The sequence below is a fragment of the Malurus melanocephalus genome, unplaced genomic scaffold, assembly GCF_030028575.1.
Source record: "Malurus melanocephalus ecotype Western Australia unplaced genomic scaffold, MMel_1.1 scaffold_207, whole genome shotgun sequence".
In the NCBI taxonomy this organism is placed as follows: Eukaryota; Metazoa; Chordata; class Aves; order Passeriformes; family Maluridae; genus Malurus; species Malurus melanocephalus.
In genome coordinates, this window is record NW_026623439.1 from 601,246 (window position 1) to 624,353 (window position 23,108).

General features: G+C 44.0%; 1 protein-coding gene across 1 annotated transcript in view; it reads right to left on the reverse strand.

The window, feature by feature from the left end:
* The window catches only part of PCDH15 (protocadherin related 15), a 456,551-nt gene that overhangs the window by 28,501 nt on the left and 404,942 nt on the right, over positions 1-23,108 (reverse strand). The window contains exons 28-31 of the mRNA XM_057373749.1: positions 21,215-21,342; positions 12,372-12,587; positions 9,427-9,515; positions 514-690 (exon numbers count right to left, since the gene is read on the reverse strand). Coding sequence (XP_057229732.1) covers positions 514-690; positions 9,427-9,515; positions 12,372-12,587; positions 21,215-21,342 — 610 coding nt within the window. The remainder of the gene's footprint in view (positions 1-513; positions 691-9,426; positions 9,516-12,371; positions 12,588-21,214; positions 21,343-23,108) is intronic.

Below are 23,108 nucleotides of genomic sequence, written 5' to 3' on the forward strand. Positions count from 1 at the left end.
TCCTTTCCTTTCCTTTCCTTTCCTTTCCTTTCCTTTCCTTTCCTTTCCTTTCCTTTCCTTTCCTTTCCTTTCCTTTCCTTTCCTTTCCTTTCCTCTCCCCCTCAAAAGGGAGAAAGAAAAGGAAAGAAAAGAAAAAAAGGACTCCTGCTCCAAATGGAAACTGTGGGAAGACTGAAGGTCAACTCTACAGCATCAAAACCTGGAGATCACAGAGGACTTTTGGTTCCTAGGAAGGAAATTCCTTGGAGGGATTTCAGCTGGAAGCTCCTCCACAGGGTGGACAAAGCCGTCATGGTGACAACATCTGAATCATGTGGATTGGGACAATTTAACCCCAAACACTGGACTGAACTAGGAAGTGGCAAATTTCCACGCTATCCATAGGGGATATCCATGCAGCAGCTGCTCTAATGGATTTTTCCACTCCCATTATGTTGAAGAAATTTCTAACAGATCAACAAATTCCCAAGCAATCCATGGGAATAGAGGGAGGTCAGCTAAATAAATACTCACTTAAAGAGTTCATTCCTCATGATGGCTCTGTTGGTTTGTGGGTCGATGGCATAGACCATGAGGTCAGACTTGGTGTAATCCTCCTCGGAATATCCATCCCCAAACCTCCGGGCTCCAATGGATTCCACCACCACCGTCGCTCCCGGAATCTGGTCTTGGATGTAGCGTTCCAAAATCCTAAAGGGAAGATGGAGCCCAGAAGCTGCAGTGATTGATTTGTGCCGCTCACCACCGACCACAGCCCCAGTGAGGTACTGATAGGCAAAACACAGAGGGTGAGAAGGATTTTCACCTCCAGAGCACTTTTGGAAAGGAATCCCTGCTCCATAGAACCTCTGAAGTGCTGAAGTCCCGGGAAAAGCTCAGCAGTGCTCAGAGAGGTCTTTAGAGATTGTGTCCTTACTTCGTGCTCTTTGTATTTATAACCCCAGTTGAGTTTTAAAGGACTCCTAGGAAACACCACCTATATTTCACACAACCCCCCATCACCCTTTTATTAAGTCATATGATTCCAGCATTTTCATTCCAGCCTTCCACAGGGTGCATTCCATAAATCTGCACCCAGAGAAACAACCACTTGCAGGATTTCCGGTGGGATATTTCATCTGGCCCTCTGACATTGCACCTGCTGCTCTGAAAGGCACCAGGTTTTATAGCCAGGAGAAAACTGGAAAAAACCTGGGCTGGCAGGTTTACCACAGAAAATAAAATCAAAGAAACTGCAGCAGGATTCCACAAGCAGGGGAAAGAAAGGCTGATGGAATTCAGAGATAAACAATAACAACAAAACCAACAACACCCAGAATTGCTAAAGGTTGATGAGGTTTCCAGCCTGGGACCAAGAAAGGTTCACTCAAAGCCCACAGAAAGTTTTATAAACAAAGGCATAAAAGCAAAATTATCAACTCCGGGCAAAAAAAGTAGGGAAAAATAAAGCAGAGCTTTTGGAAGACTAATCGGTCCATCTAGCCACAAAGCTTATAAGAAAATATCAAATTTCCTGGGTTAGTTGATATGATCAGAAAATCAAAAAGCAATAGCTGAGCTGGGAGGCAGAAGCAAGGGAACTAGAAGAAATGTGCTGCCTGATCCATCAAGGATGCACCAGGCTGTGGAGGAAGACACATGTCCCACAAGAAAGGACGTTGGTGACTTTAAGAGGTCACTTGTTTTACACAAAACCTTCTGCAGTAGCTGAGGCTACATTTTTACTGTTGTGGCTTTTTCCTGACACAAGATTTCCACCAGCTCCTGATTTTTCAAGCCTCCTGAATCTCATTTATCCAAGGAGCATCTCTTTGTGTGGAAGTTCACTGCGCCCTTAACATTTTTTGTAAGCTTTAAGATAGATTTTTTTATTGCATCTTGAAAAATCCAAGTTTGTCAGAGCCAGGTCACACCTGAGCAGTGAATATATGGAACTATTGTGGAGAAAATAGGGATATGGATTAGCAGACAGTGCTTGTGGAGTGGTGTCCTCAAACAAGCTCTCCTGCTGTTTGCAGATATGGAAAACTCTGCTCATAAAACCCCACCAAATGTTATGAGAGTATAAATGGCTAAAAAGAAACCACAGCCACTGTCAGCAGGGTGTTTGGCACAAGGTGCCAGGCAGACCAAATCTGTAAAGGATTTGCCTCCCTAAGTAGCATTTAATCATTTTCTCTTGCTGCAGGAGATGCTTTTCATGGAATCCCAGAATCCTCTCTTGTCTGATGCCCACCTTGTCCCCAGCCCAGAGCTCTGAGTGCCACCTCCAGCCCTTCCTTGGACACCTCCAGGGATGGGCACTCTAAAGCTCCCTGGGCAGCCCCTGCCAAGGCCTGAGCACCCTTTCCATGCAGAAATTCCTGCTGATGTCCACCCTGAGCCTCCCCTGGCCCAGCCTGAGGCCGTTTCCCCTTGTCCTGTCCCTGTTTTCTTGCACAAAACTATGACTGCACCCACTACCAGAACAGTCCATGAAGTTGGAAGGTTATAAGGTAGGGTCACTCCTGAAAGAATTGGTATCAGCATTTCCTTTCCTCAGAAATTCCTGGCTGAATTCATTACCTTTGAGAATACCTTTGTCTAAAATGTTATTAAAACTGAAGAACAAACAGAATAGTTTGGACAAAATTCTGGAGGAACAGGACAAGGGGGAATGTCTTTCCACTGCCAGAGGGCAGGGCCAGATGGGATATTGGGAAGGAATTGTTCCCTGGGAGGGTGGGCAGGCCCTGGCACAGGGTGCCCAGAGAAGCTGTGGCTGCCCCTGGATCCCTGGCAGTGCCCAAGGCCAGGCTGGACATTGGGGCTGGGAGCAGCCTGGGATAGCAGAAGACAGCAGTGCCCATGGCAGGAAGTGGAATGAGATGATCTTAGAGGTCCCTTCCAACCCAATCCATTCAGGAATTCTATGATATCACTTCCTGAGAAACAGCTACATTGCAGCCATGTGCTTTTCTGACATTGCAGGAAACCCCACAAAGTCCAGTGGAATGGCAGCAGAATTCAATCTGAAACTCACCAATTGCAAGTTTCAGTTAAAACAGAGTAAAATTGCATTGAAGACTGAAAAGCAGCAATTAAAGAACTAAAAAAAAAAGGGCAGTTCCTTGTAGAGCTGTTTGAAAAATCCTGAATTTGAAAAAGCTGAACCTGTGATGCTGCAAACACTGCAGTGTTTTAGAACTCCTCTAGAAGTGGCCACTTCCTTCTCGTGCTATCAACAAGAACCAATTTTTTAAGATTCCCACTTTTAAGTCACAACATACAGTCTGCTGTATCGATCAGCAGAATCCAAATTCCAACAAGTCTGTCACTCAGGAATGCCATGAGGGCCATTCCCATCCTCCTGAGTGGGTTATGAGAGATGGAAGCAGCAGCAAAGGAGGTGATGAGCCTTTCCAACTGCTCCAGCCCCACTGGAGCTGCTCAGCAGTGAGGAAAATGCATCCCAGTATATCCCCATTACCACAGCTCTCCCAGTTCCCAGAAGTGACACTGGATAGGAGGATTTGCTTCATCATTGAGGGATCCTGTGGCACAAGATTTCCTGAAAAACCTGAGATTATTTTTTTTCATTTTCAGACATGAAAGAAATGGAAAAGCAAAACAAAACAGGGGTGTTGGTCTGCTGAGCTGTCCCTTGGCTGGGGGAACTCTGCTCCATGGAATCCCAGAATGGCTTGGGTTGGAAGGGACCTTAAATCCCATCCAGTGCCACCCCCTGCTATGGGCAGGAACATGTTCCACTGTCCCAGGCTGTTCCCAGCCCCAATGTCCAGCCTGGCCCTGGACACTGCCAGGGATCCAGGGGCAGCCACAGCTTCTCTGGGCACCCTGTGCCAGGGCCTGCCCACCCTCCCAGGGAACAATTCCTTCCTATATCCAGTATCCTTCCCTGGGTCAGTGGGAAGCCATTCCCTTTGTCCTGGCAATTCCCACTCTTGTGAAAATCCCATCTCCAGCCTTTTTGGATGTCCCCTCCCCTTAGGCACTGGAAAGGGGCTTTCAGAACATTCCTGAACTGGTACTTCCCAGAATAACCTGAAAGCAGCAGAACAAAGCCCAAAATCTGGGATAAGGCACCACATTCCTGGTCTGCTCTCAGTGCCATATCCATGTGTTCATATCATATCTGAGGTTGCTATACCCCCTTCCAGGCAGACAAAACCCTGGAGAACACAGGATTAAATTTATGGGTTCAGCCTGGCATTGCAGCAGGAAGTTCTTTAGGAATATGACAGCCAGTTATGTTTTTGGAGTACATAAAATATTTTAAGTAATGGGGATGGGGCGGAATCCCCAAACATTTTTTCCTTCAGGACTCAAACCACCAAAGAATTGGAGTGAGCAGCATTGAAGACTCAATATCCTGTGTAGTTTTTGGCCACAATTCTGGTTCCCAAAAATTAATTGGTGCAACAATAATGATGAATTTGTATTCTAGGTATTTGAAAATACAAATTTAGTAACCATGCAGAGCTGAGAGCATCCAGCTTCCCCATCAGCACCAGCACAGCCTTTTCAAGTGCCTTTATTAACTCCTCAGTTTGGCTCCACCTCAGTCACATTCTGGCTGTGTGGAGTCGTTATGAGATTAACAATTCACAATGAAACCACCAGATTTACAACTGGACTTTCCCAAAGAGCCAAGGACCAATTCCAGCCCCTCTGGTTCAGTCAGTGATAGATTTGGGGGGGATACACTGGAGCCCCAGCTCCCAGATTCCTTATTACAACATAAATAGAGCTCAGGGAAGGGTCTGCTCTTCCTGTGGTGCCTGGGGTTTATTCTAAGCCTAAAAACATCACTTTTTAATAAAACAGCCTTTCAAAAGGTTTATTTTTCTGTCACACACGTGAACAGCAGGAAGGAGCATCACTGAGCCAATTCCCTCTGCATAGAATAACATCCCCAATATTCAGAAAACAACCCAGAACCAATTCATTTATCTCAATCCTAGAAAAGCAGAGAATCAGGAATCATTAAGGCTGGAAAATACCTTTAAGATTCAAACCCCACTGTCACCCCTGCACCACCACAAGCTGATAGGATTGCACACGAGCAAGGAAATTTCTTACACTGCTGCAGTTGCTTTCCTTCTCTTTGTGCTCCTTCTGTAAAATCCTGCCCTCCAAAACCCCTCCACACACTACAACTTTTTATTTCAGCCTCATTTGTCCCAGCCACAGAAGGAACATTGCGCTCATCCAAAGAATAATACCCAGAGACATCTCCCCTCTGACCCCAAGGACAATCTCCAGATCTCAGCACAAAAGGGCTTTTCCTGCAGTGGTCAGCAATTCCCAGGGAAAGCGGGAGTTTACAGCTTTATCCCAGAAGCCTTGCACTGCATTAGACCTTTGGAGAGATCCATTAAGAGAACAACACCAGGAATTACGGAGAGCAGGAGGTCACTGAACCAGTGCTTCCCAGTTGCCAGTGGGAGCAGCAAGTAGAAAAGCTGGAGTTGGATAAGATTTGGTCTCTGCTCCCCACCCCAATAAAGGTGGCCTGGAATTATTCATCATCCTGATTGCCCAGCAGGGAGGCTGAGGGTGGAACAGGCTCTGTTAACCCTGTACCAACCATGGGACACTCCCAGCAAAGCCAATCTGGTTGGACGTGAAACAGGACGCAGCCACTTGGTGGCAAATGTCCCTCCAATCTATTTATTTCCTCATTTACTTAATCCAATCCAATCAATTAATTCCCTAAATTCTCAATTTAATTTGGAATGAAACATTACAGAATGAAGGAGGGACCGAGGAAAAGAGGAGGGGAGGTGCCAGGAGCAAAATGACCCCAAAATGCTCCCGTCAGTAAATGCTGGGGTGAAGGACAAGGCAGACACAGCCAGACCCGTGACTCAGGAACATTTCATAAAGGGCAGGAAACCAAATGCTACCTGTGGAGAGGGCTCAGGGCAAGGTCACTGCTACCACCCCGACAGGCAAACGGCCTGGTCAGCTGTAATTAAACTGAACTCAGTAATTACCTGGCAAAAATCAGAAAGCGAGCATGGGAATGTGACTCCTCCTATGGGGAAAGTGATGAGCCTGAATGGTTGACACCCTGCAGCTGGGATGTGCTCATTTTTTATCAGTTCAGGGACTGAGAACTAAAAACACAGCTGCAGGGAAATCATCCACAGCTAAAATACTTGCCTGAAGAGAGGACTGTGAGTTCCAGATCCAATATACTCTCATTAGACATAAAATCATATACAATGCATGATGTATATGTGAGGTACATTATGATCTATAATTTACAGCAGAATTTACTGCTGTGGTATTTTATAACATCTCTTTTAAGTGCAATACAGTTTCTGTGCATTAAGGAGAGCTCCTTTCAGGAATGATGGCACTCACACTTCAGGTATGCAAACCCAAGGGACCGAGCCCAGGGAGCTCCCCCTGCACAGGAGGCACAACTTGTGCCCTGGGCAGTGCCCAGCCCTGCACAGATTGTCCAGAGAGGGGCTGGAGTCTCCTCCCTGGGGATATTCCAGAGCTGTGTGGGCACACTCCTGTGCTCTGAGCTCTGGGATGGCCCTGCTGGAGCAGGGAGATGGTACCAGGTCCGCACTGTGCTCCCTCAGCCTGAGCCATCCTATGACACTCCATATTTAATCCAAACTCTCATTTTAAGCCACTCCAGTATTCCACTCCAGTTCTGAGGAACTGAGGTGACATCTCTATTATAGAAGAGTGTACAGAGGAATTCACTTCCCACGTCTCTTCCCTGCAGGATGAGAGAAGCTCAGGTCTTTCCTGGCAGTGTGCCTCATCTGACTTTAGGCAGAGCTTGAAGTTGCCACCACGTGAAAATCAAAGAATTAAATGGCTCTGAGAGCCACACTGGCTGTTTCATTCCAGCTGAATTTCAGGAGTGGGACTCGATGATGCCTGTGGGTCCCTTCCAACTGAGGATATGCTATGATTCCATGAAATGCTGCTCCTTGCCCAACAAACAAGCACTCCCCAAAATGCCCATAATTCAAGAACCCTCTGGTGTCTGTCTCCCCAAAGTTTTCTGAAGAAGAGGAGCACACACTGAATTTCCCACCAAGCCTCAGCCTATTTTCTCTGCTCCCTCTGCAGCAGCCAGAAACAGCTTTCTCTGCACAGCCATAATAAAGTGGGCAAGAGAAATGGCAAATGTGACATCAATGTGCAGCCAGAGAACATGAAAAGCTTGATGAAATTAAAGCAGCTGGAGGAAAACATTGAATAACTGCAAAAGACCCTGTAGGAAATGTCAGGGAAGACAAGTCCATTGTATCCCTCAAAAAACTCCCAAGCCAAAGAGTAATGCTTTAAATCTTCTCTTCCCTGCTTTGCTTCCTTTATATGGACCATTAATTCCCACCCATCTCTATCTGTGCTGAGTATGGAAAAAACTGATTTATATAATTCTTAATACCTCGTAACTCCTCATAAAAATTACAGAGCCTGGGATAACTTCTCCTCCAAAGTTGTTTAAACCACAGTTTATTTTACTGTGAAAAATCACTGTAATTCCACAAATGACCCAAGTACCCCCTTCCCTACCATTTCCCATCACTAACTGTTGGCTAAATGTTCTATTAATATTTGGGATTAATATTTGCCAAAATTAGAGGAGAAAGAGCTGAGTGACCTAGGTAGTGACTAATTTAGTTCCCATCTAAATTAGTCCCAGAATGGCTTGGGCTGGGACGGGATCTTAAGGATTATCTCATTCCACCCCCCCTACCATGGCCAGGGACACCTCCTGCTAGATGGGGTTGATAATAAAGTATTTTTATTTGTTCATGAAATAGATTCAATTTTTAATCATTAATTAATTCTATTTTCATAAATTAGTGCATTATTTAAAGTGGCAACACTGCTTTGGTCTGAGGCTCCAAATAATTTGATTTCCCTTTGCCTGTGGTTGCACATGAAAAAATCACAAATTCTGATTTTGTTTTTATGGTCTGCACAAATTATTAGATCTGTATAAAGACAGGGAGAGAATGAGCTTTTAAATTCAGAAGGAAAACACGAGAAATTTGAAGAAAGCAGTGAAATAAATTGATTTCTCTGTGAAACAGAACTTTGTACACAGCTGCAAAATTATTTTTGAGATATTTGTTCTCTGCAAATATTTTCAGGAGTGAATGAGCCAATTTTAAAATAAGTTAATGTAACTCTTCTGGCAAAGATTGCCCTCAAAAGCGTATTCTTAGGAGGGAAATTCTCCAGCTACACTGATATGCTCATGATGTTTGCAAAGGCCAAGACTTCCCAAGCAAATTTGGAGAACTCAAAACCTGATAATATTGTGGGGTTAAACTTTGTGCTCATTTCAAAGCTCTGTTCACTGTGAAATATGGAATCACCGAATGGTTTTGTTTGTAAGTGACCTCCAAGGGTCACCAAGTTCAACCATCAACCACAGCCACCCTGTTCACTACAAATCCACAAATGTGCCAATTCCACATGGTTTCGAACACTTCCAGGGATGGAGACTCCACTACTGTCCTGGACAGCCCCTTCCAATGCTGAATCCACCCTTCCCATGAAAAATTATCCAATCTAAACCTCCCCTGGTGCAGCCTGAGGCTGTTTCCTCTTCTCCTGTCACTTTTTACCTGGGAAAACAGCCTGACCCCACTTTGGTAGAACCTCCTTTCAGAAAGTTATTCCTATTTCTAGGCAATCTTTCCTTCAGGAAGTTATTCCTGGTTCTAGGCAATTCTCCTTTCAGGAAGTTATTCCTATTTCTAGGCAATCTTTCCTTCAGGAAGTTATTCCTATTTCTAGGCAATCTTTCCTTTCAGAAAGATACTCCTGGTTCTAGGCAGTCCCTCCTTTCAGGAAGTTATTTCTGGTTCTGGGAAGTGCAGTGCCTGTGAATTCAGCCCATTGCCTGAACAGCTTCATTGGTGGTTCTGATGTTCAGTCTCTCAGAGCCAACTCCTAGCTGGCTCAAAACAGAGGGAGAAAAGGGGAACATGCCCTAAATCTCCAGAAAAAAATCCTTCAGGAATTTTTCCTAGCCCAGTGAAGATGTGAGTCACTTTTCCGATGAGTGATTGCACCATCAACCCCAAGGTATTTCAAATTCCATGGAGAACACCAGGCAGGATGGACTAGACCTGTGAGAATCTGAGAGGTGCCACTCATCCCTGATTGAAGTGATAAAAAAAGGACAAAATTGGTATTAAACTCTTTCGTGCAGCGTTTTCTATCCCATGTTGTCTAATTCCAGGACACCAAGTAGAGAAAATTGTCTCTTATGTCCCAAAATGAGGCCAAAAGCTTCCTGACCCCTGGAAGCTGCTGCTGCGGTGTCTGGGGGCTCTTATTGACCAGATAAAAACCTCCCTCATTCCCTGATCAATCGAATCCTAAAGCCAGGGAATTGATTGATAATAGTGGAGTAATAAAATCAATTACCCAATGAGCTGATCTTTGTTTTGCTCCACAAGGGTGGGAGGAACGTTGGAGACGATCACTTGCATGTCCAACTGATTGACCACAGAGACCTGGAAAGAAGAGAGGGAAATTTATTTGGGACTGTCAGGCACAGCCCCCTTCCCACCCAACAGCGATGAATGATTCCTTTCCTGCCTCCACACTATGACCTTATTTCTCCTTTTAATTCCAAATGGGCAAAAGGGGGAATCTTGGTGCCAAAGCCCATAAACATCAGGCAAAGATACAACTGGAATTGTAATTTCAGGTCTGCATCAGACTTATTTTTAAGATGGGGAACTGCAAAAGCTGTGACTGACTTAAAAGAATCCCAGATCTCCCATGGGCTATATTCAGAATTCCTTCTGAGCATTTGGGTGGTTTGGATACCAGGAAAATCTTCCCTTGCAGCTATGCAATGTTCACCAAGGGAAATGAAAATACAGGCTTAATTCCACAAAATCAATGCTACTTTGTTAGAAAATCAGGAAGGAAATTGTTCATTTACGTTGAAGCAATCAGTGAGAATTTTCAGTTTAATCTCCAATTGTTTTAACTTCTCCCTCTACCATAAAACTGCACATTTTTTTCTACTGAGCTTTTGCCTAAATTAAAAAAAAACAACAAAAAAAACCCAACAAAACGGGAAGAAAATGCCTCTTATCCACCCAAGGCTTGTGTGCTTTGTTGGAATAAAATTAAATTCCAGTTTTCCACCAAAGTAGAAAGTGAGCTCAAATGAGCTCAGACCAAATCTCTGGTAATTGGTATTTTTCACTATGAAACCAACGTCACTCCAATCCTGCAGAGGCTTCTGAAGGAAAATTTGGAAAAGTAGGCCAATGTTAAAGCTGATCAATTTCAAAATCAAGGGTTAGTTGATTCTAAAAGGAATAAACAAGCCCTGATTTTCCAAAGAGGAGCCCTGGAAGCACAGCGACAGAAAAGCCTGGATGTGCTTCCACATCAAACATTGATTCACCAGCTTTGAAGCTTAATTCAACTTTAAATATTTAAATGTTCTTGAAATGTCATCAGATGCCCTGATCAGGCTTCTGTGTAAGCAACACAGAATGATAATGAGCTCCAAATAAATTTGAGACTCAAACCATGCGATGGAATTGGAAAGTAATGATTAATTTAATAGAATTAATTACATTTGGCAATTCAAGCAACCACTGTGCACCCAGGAACTGAGAGTGGCATAAAGGCAACACCAAAAGCAAAGGGAGTAATTATTTTGCTTTTGAAGAAATCCCAATTATCATCACTTGTTCATGTACAAAACCAGGGATAAACACACAGCCATGACAAGCTATAGGAACCAAGGATGCTGGACAAAAATCAAGCAACATTTGAGGTTTCCATGGTAACATTAACTTGCTTGTTATTCCTATTTGTAAAGGCAGGCAAAGCAGAAAATGGTTGGTAACCTCTTGCCCATGAGTGATATCCATTTGATCCCAAGTTTTGCTTATTAGGCACTTCCCAAGTTTTAAATCCAGCAAGGCAGAGACTACAAAGAATCTTGATCATACTATGGTATCAATGGTTTTCTGGGAGTAGCTGAGACCTGAATGAGAAGGGGCCTTGCATAGAATCAAACCCGAAAAAACATTTAATAAAAGATGATCTCCATGATATCATAAACATGATATCCATGATACCAAATAATGAGTGTGAATATCTACCATCTACCCTTCCTCAACACCTTTAGGTGCTTCCTTGCAGCAAACTCATTTTAAAACGTAAATTTTTTATGTCTTTATTTTGTCTCACAGAGGCTGAAAATGGAAGCTCCATCACATGGAAGAAAACTGCCAACCCACAAGTATGGTGGGTGTACTGCTCATCATTCACCCAGACAGTCTAAAGAATCATCTATAAATTAATGAGACACCCTTCACTCTCTACTGCTAATGTCGATTCCTCTGGGCTATATTTTAATATCCCATTAGTGCCTAGCACACCTGAGGATGTCCCATCCTTTTGGGAGGTCAAGCATGAAGGCATCATCCTTTATGTTTACTTGCTGAATTCCTGTGGCACTCACCATACCAAGGATTCTGGCTCTCATCTGTATCCTCTGCCTGTGTTCCCATGAAGGGGAACCATCCATTCCCATCCCTTCCACATTATGCTAATATTTGTCCAATCCATCATGTTTTAGATGCTTTGAGGAAATTTACCTTGGATGGTTTCTGGGGCTAGACTAAGTCAATGTCCTCTGAACAGCACAAAACCTGAGGCATAAAGGAGGTGCCAGTTCTAAAATGTTGCTTTCCTAGGACCTGAAAAGTTCCTTCTCAGCCCAAAATTCTTCCCTAACATAAGCAACTAAGACAGCTTGGACATGACCAGCAGGAACATGTTCCACTGTCCCAGGCTGCTCCCAGCCCCAATGTCCAGCCTGGCCTTGGGCACTGCCAGGGATCCAGGGGCAGCCACAGCTTCTCTGGGCACCCTGTGCCAGGGCTGCCCACCTTCCCAGGGAACAATTCCTTCGCAAAATCCCATCTGTCCCTGCCTTCCAGCAGTCTGAACCCATTTCCCATTGACCTGTCCCTCCAGCCCCTTGTCCAAAATCTCTCTCCCTGTTTCTTATTGCTCCTTCGGGCACTGGCATGTCACAATGAGGTCACCCCAGAGCTTCTCCTCTCCAGGATGAACCATCACAACTCTCCCAGCCTTTCCTCCCACTAGAGCTGCTCCATCCCCCTGATCACCCTGGTGCCTCCTCGGGATTCTCTCCAACAGGTCACAAAATCTTTTGGCCTAAGAACCCAAAAGCTTTATTCCAGTGCCTTCAAAAAATTAAGCACAAGCAGTTTATGCCTTTTCTGTCAGTCTGCCTGGAATTAACTTTCTGCAGTGTTTGGAGTCCCTCCGGAATTACTCCATAATAACAATCCCTGGTCCACACTTACAAGCACTTCTGCTTTGCTGCTCAGTCCTTTGCCGTAATCGTCAGTGGCGATGACCTGGAACTTGAAGTAGGATCTCCTCATGTTTTTGAAGAGCATGGCGGTTTTGATCAGCCCCGTGTATGCCTCAATCACGAACCCTTCCTTGCCATCCTTGATAGGGGGAATGATGAGCCTGTATTCCATGGCACTGTAATTCCCAGTGTCCCTATCATCAGCCTGATGGAGAAAACAAAACAAGCAGGGGCAAGCAAGGTAAATATGCATGGGAGGAGTCATTAACCTTGTCCATTAAATAAAGTTTCAGCTTGGCCCAGCGAATTTCTGCCCCTCTGGCATTTGAAGCCTCAGATCCCAGAGCACAGATATGGCTGGTGCTTTAAATGCTTCATTAAACTTTGCTGCACACAGTTTTTGCTTTTCCAGCAATTTCTTCCTCCATGGTTGGCATTAAACTGCTCCAAAAGAAAGACAAAATAATAATAATAAAAATAAAAAGTAAACCAAACAAAAAATAAAAAGTAAAAAAAAAAATTACTTTCAAGTCTGCAACAATACCTAAGAACTGTTTAATTTTGAGAAACCTCCACTGCCAAAGTCTGGTTGAAAAGGCAATATATCAAAGGAAAAACCATCTCAGCAACTCGTGCACAGACTTACACAGCAATGTCCTTCATCTCAGAGATATTCTGATGAAGCACAGGTATTTTTGAAGCCATTAAATAGTTTTTTATTGAAAAAAGGAAGGATTGAGTGTCATTCCTGCAGTGGGGCAGGATCTGCTGGGCAGGACACAGAGCTGCCATGGCACTGCTGCTGAACTGAATCAGGATGCAGAGCTGTCATCAACCAGGCAGATCCAGGAATTGTTATTCCACCTTTCCTGCTCCTGGCAGCCAGAGAATACCAGCACCAGATGAGCAATCCAGATATTCAGAGTCGTGTGTGCTCCACACTACTCCAACTCCTATCAGCCCAGATTCCCAGATGGAACCATCCAGCACTTAAGGGAAAATATTCAGGGTGGTTTAGCTGGAGAGAGCAAATAGATTTCATTCAGAGCTGCCCAAAAGAGGAGCTCCTGGAATCACAGTGGCTGTCACTCATCACGGACCACAACTGGTTAAATTCCCATCCTCTCTCAATATTTTGCTTTCTTCTCAATTCACAAAGCTGCAGCTGGCTCGGCTACCAAAAGCATAAATAGAAAACGTGTTAAATTGGTTTTGTTCACCAGCTCCATAGCTTTTTTTTTAAGGCTTTTAAAATCGAGATTGTTGCCTCCTGGGTGAGCTCAAACCCCTTCATTAGTGATTTTAGGAAAGAGGGAGAAGCTTAAAAAGCTTTCTGAAATTTACTCGAGTCCTGTCAGTCAAAAAAATAAAGATATCAGTGGGCTTTTCCAGAGCATTCCAGCTTTCCAACTGGCATGGGGAAACACAACTCCAAAATATCCCGGAGCCAGCAGATGGAAGCTTGATAGGTGGAGAGTCCGGAAAATATTTGGCTTTCCACATAAATAAATTGCCGAAGGAAGAAATGAATATGAAAACATGCTGTTAAAGAATCACAGATTTTTTAAGGCTGGAAAACACCTCCAAGATTGCCTAGTCCAACCTTTGATCATCACCTTGCCCATTAAACCACATCGTGCAGTGCAACATCCTCTTGTTCCTTGAACACTTCCAGGGATTGTGGCTCCACCATTCCCTGGGCAGCCCCTTCCAATGCTCCAAGCCATTGGTCCATGAAGAAACTATTCCTAATATCCAACCTGAATGCAAGGAAGAGGCTGGACAGAAATACCAGGTTGATGTTTGGATGGTGAGAAATAAAGACAAAAATTAAAGCAGCACCTCAGCTGTGCCTGGAGTGGCCAGGACACAGGGAATGACTTCCCACTGCCAGAGGGCAGGGACAGATGGGATATTGGGAAGGAATTGTTCCCTGGGAGGGTGGGCAGGCCCTGGCACAGGGTGCCCAGAGAAGCTGTGGCTGCCCCTGGATCCCTGGCAGTGTCCAAGGCCAGGCTGGACATTGGGGCTGGGAGCAGCCTGGGTTAGTGGAACATGTTCCTGCCCATGGCAGGGGGTGGCACTGGATGGGATTTAAGGTCCCTTCCTCGAATTCCAGGGTAAGTTCAGCTTCTACACCACAACTCAGGATAAAGCCATGAATCCAGAAAAGACCTGCCTGGCCAAACCCTCTGGTTTTATCCACACTCAGCTTTGCATGTTGGTAATGGAGCTGAGGGGAAACATAAAGGATAATTCCTGGAGCTCCACATGGCACATAAGGGATGCAGCAGTAGCCACAGGAGCAATGTCTGGTCCAGCTCCTTTGGGGCCATCCCTGAGTGAGCCAAGATTCCAAGTGAATGCCCAGAGAAGTCCACAGGCTCCCTGGATGTGCTCTGGAGAGAAGCTTGGTGCCCTTCCTTTAAGAAGAAAATTTCTTTGTTAAAATGGATTTATGATGTCAGTCCAGCTGGGTCAGAAGCCCATCATATTTCTCATACTATCAGATTCTTTCTCAATGAAAGCTATGGCCTGTAATGACACCAGAAATCAATTTCACCTTCAGCATTTCATGCCTGAAAATATGTGAGACTAAAAACAAACAAAATTTGGATCCAAATTAAGGTATTGATGCTGTAAGCATAGGCATTAAGCATTAAGTGAAGTCAGCCCTTCTGCACAAAGCTCAGGGCACTGGAGCTCAGCACTAGTGACATATTTAAGTCTTGCAGCTGAGTTTAAGGTACCAAATTCCAGGAAAAGAGGCCTTTGGACATTTGATGCTCACAGCTTGTAAAGCCCTGCAGAGTTCAGGTGCCCAGAGCTGGCAGATGGATTCAGAGTTCATTGTCACCAGTTCTGAGAGCTCAGTGCCACCCCAGAGGCATCAGCAGCCTCAGCCTCATCACAGCTCAGGCTGTTTCTGCATCCACAGGGGGAGGAGCAAACAGATACCAAACAGCCTGGAAATATGACCAGATTCCAGCCTCAAATATTTGAACTTTGTTGTTTCCATTCCCCCTTTTCTCTGCTCTTTGGATCAAACCTAAGGACACTGGGCTTGGCAGGACCAGCAGAGAGAGCTTGTGAGCTGCTCCTGGGAATGGTCCAAACTTCTCTAAAACTGCAGAATGATGTTTGCTTTTGCTGTAATTTGTCCTGAAGGTAAATATTTCTGACACTTCATTAGGAAGAGATCTATGACATCTCAGGAGCTGCATTATCACTGTCAAAGGAACGAAAGAACTGCACTTAATCTTAATATTCCAGCAGCATATCTGCCTTTTGTTCTGGGCAAGGAACACAGATGTCTCCCAAATCCTGCTGTGATTGAGGGTTGATAAATATGGATGATCCCAGGAATTACCAGGCCAAATTCCAGCCTCCTGTGATTGAGTATAGGTGAGCCCTCACAAAGCGAGCTTGGTCGGGATTGCTGCTGTTGCCTCCAGCCCTTTCCCATCTCCTCCCCCAGAGCAGGAGTCACAATTCCCTAATGCCAGCTCAAAAGCACTGAGGATATTTTTACTCAGAGGGTGGGGAGATTCTGGCACAGATTCCTTGAGAAGCTGTGGCTGCTCTTGGGGATCCCTGGCAGTGTCCAAAGGCAGGTTGGATGGGGCTTGGAGCAGCCTGGGACAGTGGGAAGTATCTCTGCACATGGCAGGGGTGTCCCTGGATAGGATTTAAGGTCACTCTCAACCCAAACCATCTTGTTCTCTCCATAACCAACTCATTCTTTTTCTTCTCTTTGTAGGAAGTCCCAACAAACAATGCCTTTAAAGCACCAATTAATTATTCTCTGGCTCCCTGTGGCTGCACAAGCACAGCTGTGTGGCAGAGATGGACAAACTCCACCCTGTGGGACAGCAGCAGCTCATATTGTGACCAAAAATCACCAGTGGCGTGTTTGGGATAAAAACCATCAGGGACTGTAACTCCTGATGCTGCACCATAATCATTGGAGATCCCAGTTTTTGGCATTATCAGCCTAAGCTAAATTCCAGTTTGCTGCTCAGAGTGAAATGTAATTGTTAATGTGCAATGTTCTCCTCCTCCCTCGCTGGATCACCCTTATCCATGAGCCCGAGGCTGCTCACAGGGCATGGAAAATGGCAGGATTGGGCTACTGAGGGGAGGTTTCCCTCTTCCCAGCAGATGGCAGCTTCAGTATTCCCATTTAGTGCCTGGCACATAAAGCAGATTTTATAACCAGGCCATTTTTCCAATAGGAATTTCCAGGTTATTGCAGATTTCTTGTTCTGATGGCACAGCTGCCACAGTGCTGTTTTAGGGGAGCTTTCCCTGGGTGTTTTACAGACTGCTAAGCCTGGAAACTTGATATAGCCATTGCAATTTTCCCTAATTTCCTGTATTTCTTCACTTCTGTGCTCTTTTACACCCTCATCTGGCTCAAGCCCTTAGGAACTCCTGCTCCTCACTGTGGTTTTGCCATTGGTTGCTTCAGGAATTTCAGTAGCCTTGAATGTGCTTTGGATTAATTCATAGATATAAATATATTAAAATATAAAAATGCATAAACATATAAATGTAAAATATATACAAATAGAAATATATAAATAAACGAATACATAAATTTATGTTTATATTTCACTACATCACTGATACTGATCACTGCCCAACACGCTCCCAGCACTGAAATCTTCTGAGCAACACAGGTAGGAAGAAATAAGGTGAATGGGAATTGCTCTTTGTCCTCCAGTACTGTCTAAAACTTCCCAGGTGCCAAAGAAAACCAGAATTCCTTTTGACAGGCTGTCCCATAGGAAAAGACATTGCATAAGAGGGGTTCCTAAAGCTGGATTTTGGAAAAAATAATTGGAAAAATTTATTTTATTGTCATTTTCCCTCTGCCAATAGCAGTTAGTGCTTGATAGAGTAAGTTTGTGTTTGTGTGTGAGTGGGAAGAAAGGCCACACACATGGATTTCCTCCATGGCATGGAAATGATCCAGGCACAGTCCCCAGTTCCAGGCCCTGCAGGAGCCTTAACTCAAGAAGACACATGCAGGATCAACAGTCTTCAAAATACCCCAAAACAACAAAGTAATTGAAATAATCTTCTATTACACTGGAAAAGGTCCCAAAGGGTAGGAAGTTCTCTCCCTATCCATACACTGAAATTTTAACTATTTCTTTTATCCACTGTTTTAACTCTTTATGGGACTTCTAGGATGCTTTTGAGGTGAATAAAAGAGGAATTCCTGCTCCCCCACCCCCACCGTGTGCCCTCAGGGTCAGAACCAGCAGCCTAAAATTTGCCTTTGGTTTCTTTTGCTCTCTTCTATTGGGATATTCCAAAGGCAAGAATGAATATTCACTATTCAATAAAGGATATTTAAAAGGAATGAAGGATAAAGTTCCATTAAAAAGCTGATCAAGAGACAAAGGGATCTCTCAAGAGAGAAAGGGATCAAAAAGCACAGGAAAGGGCTGGAATGGGAATACTGTCAGAATCAAGGTATTTCTATCAAATACAGCCTATTCCAGAGCCTTGGATTCACCGGCATTATTCAGGCAAGATTCCTTCCCTGCAAACATTTTCAGGATGAAAATACCCTTATAAATTGAGGAGCAATTCAGAAAATTCTCTTTCTTCACTAGAATTAGGACTCTGCTATTTCCTCATTTAAATCCATACTAATTTAATAAATAATATATTCATTAAATATTTATTAAATAAGTAATTTAATAAATAATTAAGGAAAACCAGATATTAACACTGTTAATATTTAGAAAGCAAGGGCTGGTAACACCCCATTACAGGGAAAAGCCAATTCCTGCTGGTAATCACCCTAAAAATCCTGTTGTTTGTGGGTATGTTTCCTGGAGCAGATGGAAAATACTGTGTTTGGGGCTCAAGGAAGCCTGGTTGGAATTCTGATGGGGAACAGCATGAGTTCCACGAAAATACCAGTGAAAAGCAAAATAATTCTAACACAAGGAAATACAAAGGAAAGCTCAAGGCACAGGATTCATAAACCAGAGGCTCTGAGTGTTGCATCTGGTTCTAATTAATATATTCCTAATGAAAAGTACAAAAAAAGTATTTAATCAAGGAAATTGCCCCTCACACACATTGGAAATTCTCGGGGAAAAAAAGGGAATTGCAGAGAAGGGGACTTCAGGCAGCAAGGAGCAAATCCTTGGCTAAAACCTGCCATTTTATTCAAACATAACCTTTAACTCTCAGCTTTCAGAGGCCACTGCTCTTAATCCAATCAGATCCAATCCAATCTGATGTGGTTTATCACTCCCCAATTAATTCTGATTAAAAATTACTTTTGAAGAATGGTTTGTGGTATTCTGCTGAGTTTAAGCTTCCTTTTTATCTACTTAGAATAATCTTACCCAAATCTAGAGCAAGGGAGCTCATTGCCCTCTTCAAAAAGGCTTTTATATTCAAATTAATGTATTTCAGAGGATGCTGCTGGTGGCATACCAGTTACCTGAGAGAGCTGAGAGAAGCTCCATAGGATTTGCCTTGGCACACGCCAACTCTTTATTCAATATGTTTTTGATCTGTTTGTCTCTAAATTCAATTTGTGTGGAAGATTATGGACTCAGGATTAGTTTTCTTCTCTCCATAATTTTTTTCTTTTACATTTTAGGTTTTTTTTGGTATGTGTTGGATTATTTTTATCACTTGTGAAATTTTGTTCAGACCACAGCAGAGTATCACTGAAGCAATTGAAGCCAAATGTGGAAATGTTCAGCATTGCATTTGTGATGAATTGATCCAAAACTGATTTATATCCATTACTCTATTAATAATTAATGACTACAGTCCTTAATTAGCCCCATAAGTTATTACATCCTGTTAAAGAAGAACTAAATGTGGAGGTTTGGGGTGGCTTTTTTTTTCAATTTGAGGCTCATCAAAGCTGTTGCCAGTGCCAGCAATAATGAGAGTATACCGAGAAAATTCACTTTCTTCTCAAAATTACTCAGATGATGTGAAAAAAAAGTGAGCAACTGTTAATGAATGCAGAAGATGAAAGCAAATGCATTAAAAACTCCTCCTAAGAACCTGAATTCCCCCCTGGGAATCCAAACCGGAATAATTCCTACAATGCAAGCTCTGTGTGTACTTTATTAATGTTCTCCTAAATTTCAGCTTGGAAAAACTGCTCACTTCATTCTGCTCCTCAAGAACAGACATTCATTTGATTAATTATCCTTAAAGCAGACTGGAATGGGTATTGTGTTTAACTAACAGAGCAATTCCTTTGGCTTTCCAAAGGCCAGGAAAAAAGGCAATGAGCACTGACTGCTGCAAATACTCAGTGCTACAACAATAAATTCCAGCCGGATCCTCTGCAACATATTAATTATTTCTAATTCTACTTCCACAAAACACACAGTTATGTTTAATGCCATCCAGTAATCCTGGCTTAGGCCTGGTTCCATTGTTTGCCAGCAAAATCAGGAAGGATTCTGTCACACATTGGGACAGAAACAGATTAAAGACATGAAATTGTCATTTCTTGTGGTCCAGTCACCTGGTTTGAGTCAAACGTTTCTGAAGGGCAAAAGCAAATTCCCCTCCTCTTTTCCCCCAAATTCCCCTTAGCTCTTTTCCCCCTTCTCTTATCCCCCTAACTGACACACCAATACCTGCCTAAGAAATCCTCTTGGAAAATCAGGGAGGATTTTACAGTCTGTTTCCATTTCATGTGATGGCTCCAAACAATATTTGACATTTGAGCGTCCTGTTTCATTTGCTTTCAGACACAAACACTTCCTTTCCCTAAATGGCTTCACCTTCCAGAATGTTTTATCTACTCCAGTTCCTTTGTCCTGTTATCTGCTCCCCACAGTTCCCTGGAAGGGGGATGAAGCCAGGTGGGGATCAGTCAAGGGACAGGATGAGAAGAAATGGCCTTGAGTTGTTCCGGAGGAAGTTTGGATTGGATAACTGGAAAAATTTCTTCATGGAAAGGGTGGTTAAGAAATGACCAGGGCAGTGATGGAGTCCCCATCCCTGGAAGTGTCCCAAAATGTGTGGATATGGCACTTGGGGACATTATTGGAGGTGGCCATGGTGGTGCTGGTGGGATGACCTTACAGGTCTTTTTCAACCTTAATGATTCTGTGATTCTTCAGCAGGTCTAAAGTTCATGGATTTGACACAATTTTTGGATTCACAACTATTTTTGGATTCCTACTTTTCATGAAGTAGAAGCTTCCCAGTTCCCCACTTCCCTGCCATTTCTGGCCTTATTTTGGGAAGAACTGCCATGAAAGCAATCAAAAATCCTCAACTAGGGACAACTGTAACAAGCTCTGACCTTCTTTATGTCATTCCTGGTGTTCTAAACATGTAATTTATTTGTTTTATCAGAAACAAAGAGCTTTTACTCTAAGCTATTAATGTCTGATGTTAATTGTACTCTCTATATTATGTTTTTGTTTATTTTTTCTCTCTTCTTTTTTTTTTTAAAAAAAACCCTATGGACAGGTTATTTTACTCCCACTTTCCTCCTAGGGCAGACTTGAAATTGGTCATTGTCACCTTTTAAAGACTAAACAAGCTGCTGCCAAAATAGAGAAAACTTCAGGAAAAAACTGGTGTTGTAAACAAAATAAGTGTTTAAATATTAACAGATGTAAAGTGAGAGCTACAAACTAGCATGAGAAATAAGTAGAAATAAACCCCAAGTTTTAACTAAAAATCCTGCTTGTGTCAACATCAACCATCAAGAAGCTTTAGGAGACACAAGATTCCAAATCTCCTGCAGAAATTCTAACCAGGGAGTATGAATTTTTCCTCTGCAAGTGAAGGTGATTGAACAAACTTCAGCCGTACCTTGACTTTGAGCACAGAAGAAAACATTCTGGCATCTTCAGACACCCCTCCAATGTACATTTTTTTGGTAAACACAGGTGCATGGTCATTTTCATCCTTCACCTCAACAAAGACCTTGGCTGTGTTACCTAAAAGAGGGAAAGAAAAAGGGAAAATGGAACAATTTATTTGGTGACAAATTTGTAGCATCTACTGCCATTTATACCTTTATAGCCCAAGGAGACAATGTACAATGAACATACGGATAATAGTTTAAGAATAAATCCCTTGGACATCAAAGAATGGTGCAATTGGACAACCCCAGGATCTCTGATGCTGGAAAAGCCCTCCCAGCCCATGGAGTCCAGGCTGTGCCCAATGCCCACCTTGTCCCCAGCCCAGAGCTCTGAGTGCCACCTCCAGCCCTTCCTTGGACACCTCCAGGGATGGGCACTCCAAAGCTCCCTGGGCAGCCCCTGCCAAGGCCTGAGCACCCTTTCCATGCGGAAATTCCTGCTGATGTCCACCCTGAGCCTCCCCTGGCCCAGCCTGAGGCCGTTTCCCCTTGTCCTGTCCCTGTTCCCTGGAGCAGAGCCCGACCNCTCCCCTGGCCCAGCCTGAGGCCGTTTCCCCTTGTCCTGTCCCTGTTCCCTGGAGCAGAGCCCGACCCCCCCGGCTGTCCCCTCCTGTCAGGGAGTTGTGCAGAGCCACAAGKTCCCCCCAGAGCCTCCTTTGCTCCAGGCTCAGCCCCTTTCCCAGCTCCCTCAGCCTCTCCTGGGGCTCCAGACCCTTCCCAGCTCCGCTCCCTTCCCTGAACAAGAAGTAGGGATCCACATCACACCTTAGTTCCATCGATTTTGGTCTCCTTAAACACCCAGAGATATCACCAAGAGGCAATGAAGAGGTGCTCATTAAAATCAGCTCTGGTCCTTGCTTTCTCTATTTTAATTATTCCTGCTGCCATGCAAATACTCAACAGCTGATTCAGGTGTGTCTGTAAACTCACAAATGGTCACACAGAGCACTGGCTCAGCAGCCCCAACACCTGTTAATTAACTTCTTGTGTTAATTGAAACCATCCCTAGAGCCGTCCTCCCCCAAACCTGGCCTGGCCCAAGGGAACTCCACAAGTGTTGCCTCCCCTAAGAGGTTCCAGACAAAACACTAGGTGTTCAAGACAAAACATCTCTGCTAATTTGGTTTTATTAAACTGTTCCTGCTCCAGCCCTTGGAGCAATAAACATCTCCATCCTTCTGCAAGGGGAAAAGCATCCAGCAAAAACCATGCACCTGGTGCTGGACAGATTCCACTGTGCAGTAATCTCCACTAACATCTGGTTCTCTCTTTCAGAGTCATATCACCCAGGAAGATTGCTGGAAATTATTATATCCAGTTCATTAAAACCACATTTTCAAGTGATAAATTGCTTTTTTTCAAGCTGGTTTTCCAAGCTCCTTCCAACGCCAGGATGATTTTGTACAGGTGCCACTGATCTGAGTTACTGTACAATGCAGGCTCCTAGAAAGGGCTTAGGAGTTGTATCATTAGGGGAGTGAAAAATTAAACCTCAGACTATTTCTGACATGGCCAAAGTAATATTCTACCTATCTGATAGTCCAGTTGGCTGGATGGCTGGACAATGCCACAAATGATGGCTTCATAAAGGGAACTGAAATCTGAAGAAATCCCAAATGTTTAAAATGCTGTCCCTGAGCCAGCGGTGTCCTGGGGCCAAGGAGGCCAATGGGATCCTGAGGCCATCAGGAAGAGCATTTTCAGCAGGGCAGGGAGAGATCCCACCCCTGTGCCCGCCCTGAGGCTCCTCTGCACTGTCCCTGTCCCTGTCCCTGTCCCTGTGCCCTGAGGCTCCTCTGCACTGACCCTGTCCCTGTGCCCTGAGGCTCCTCTGCACTG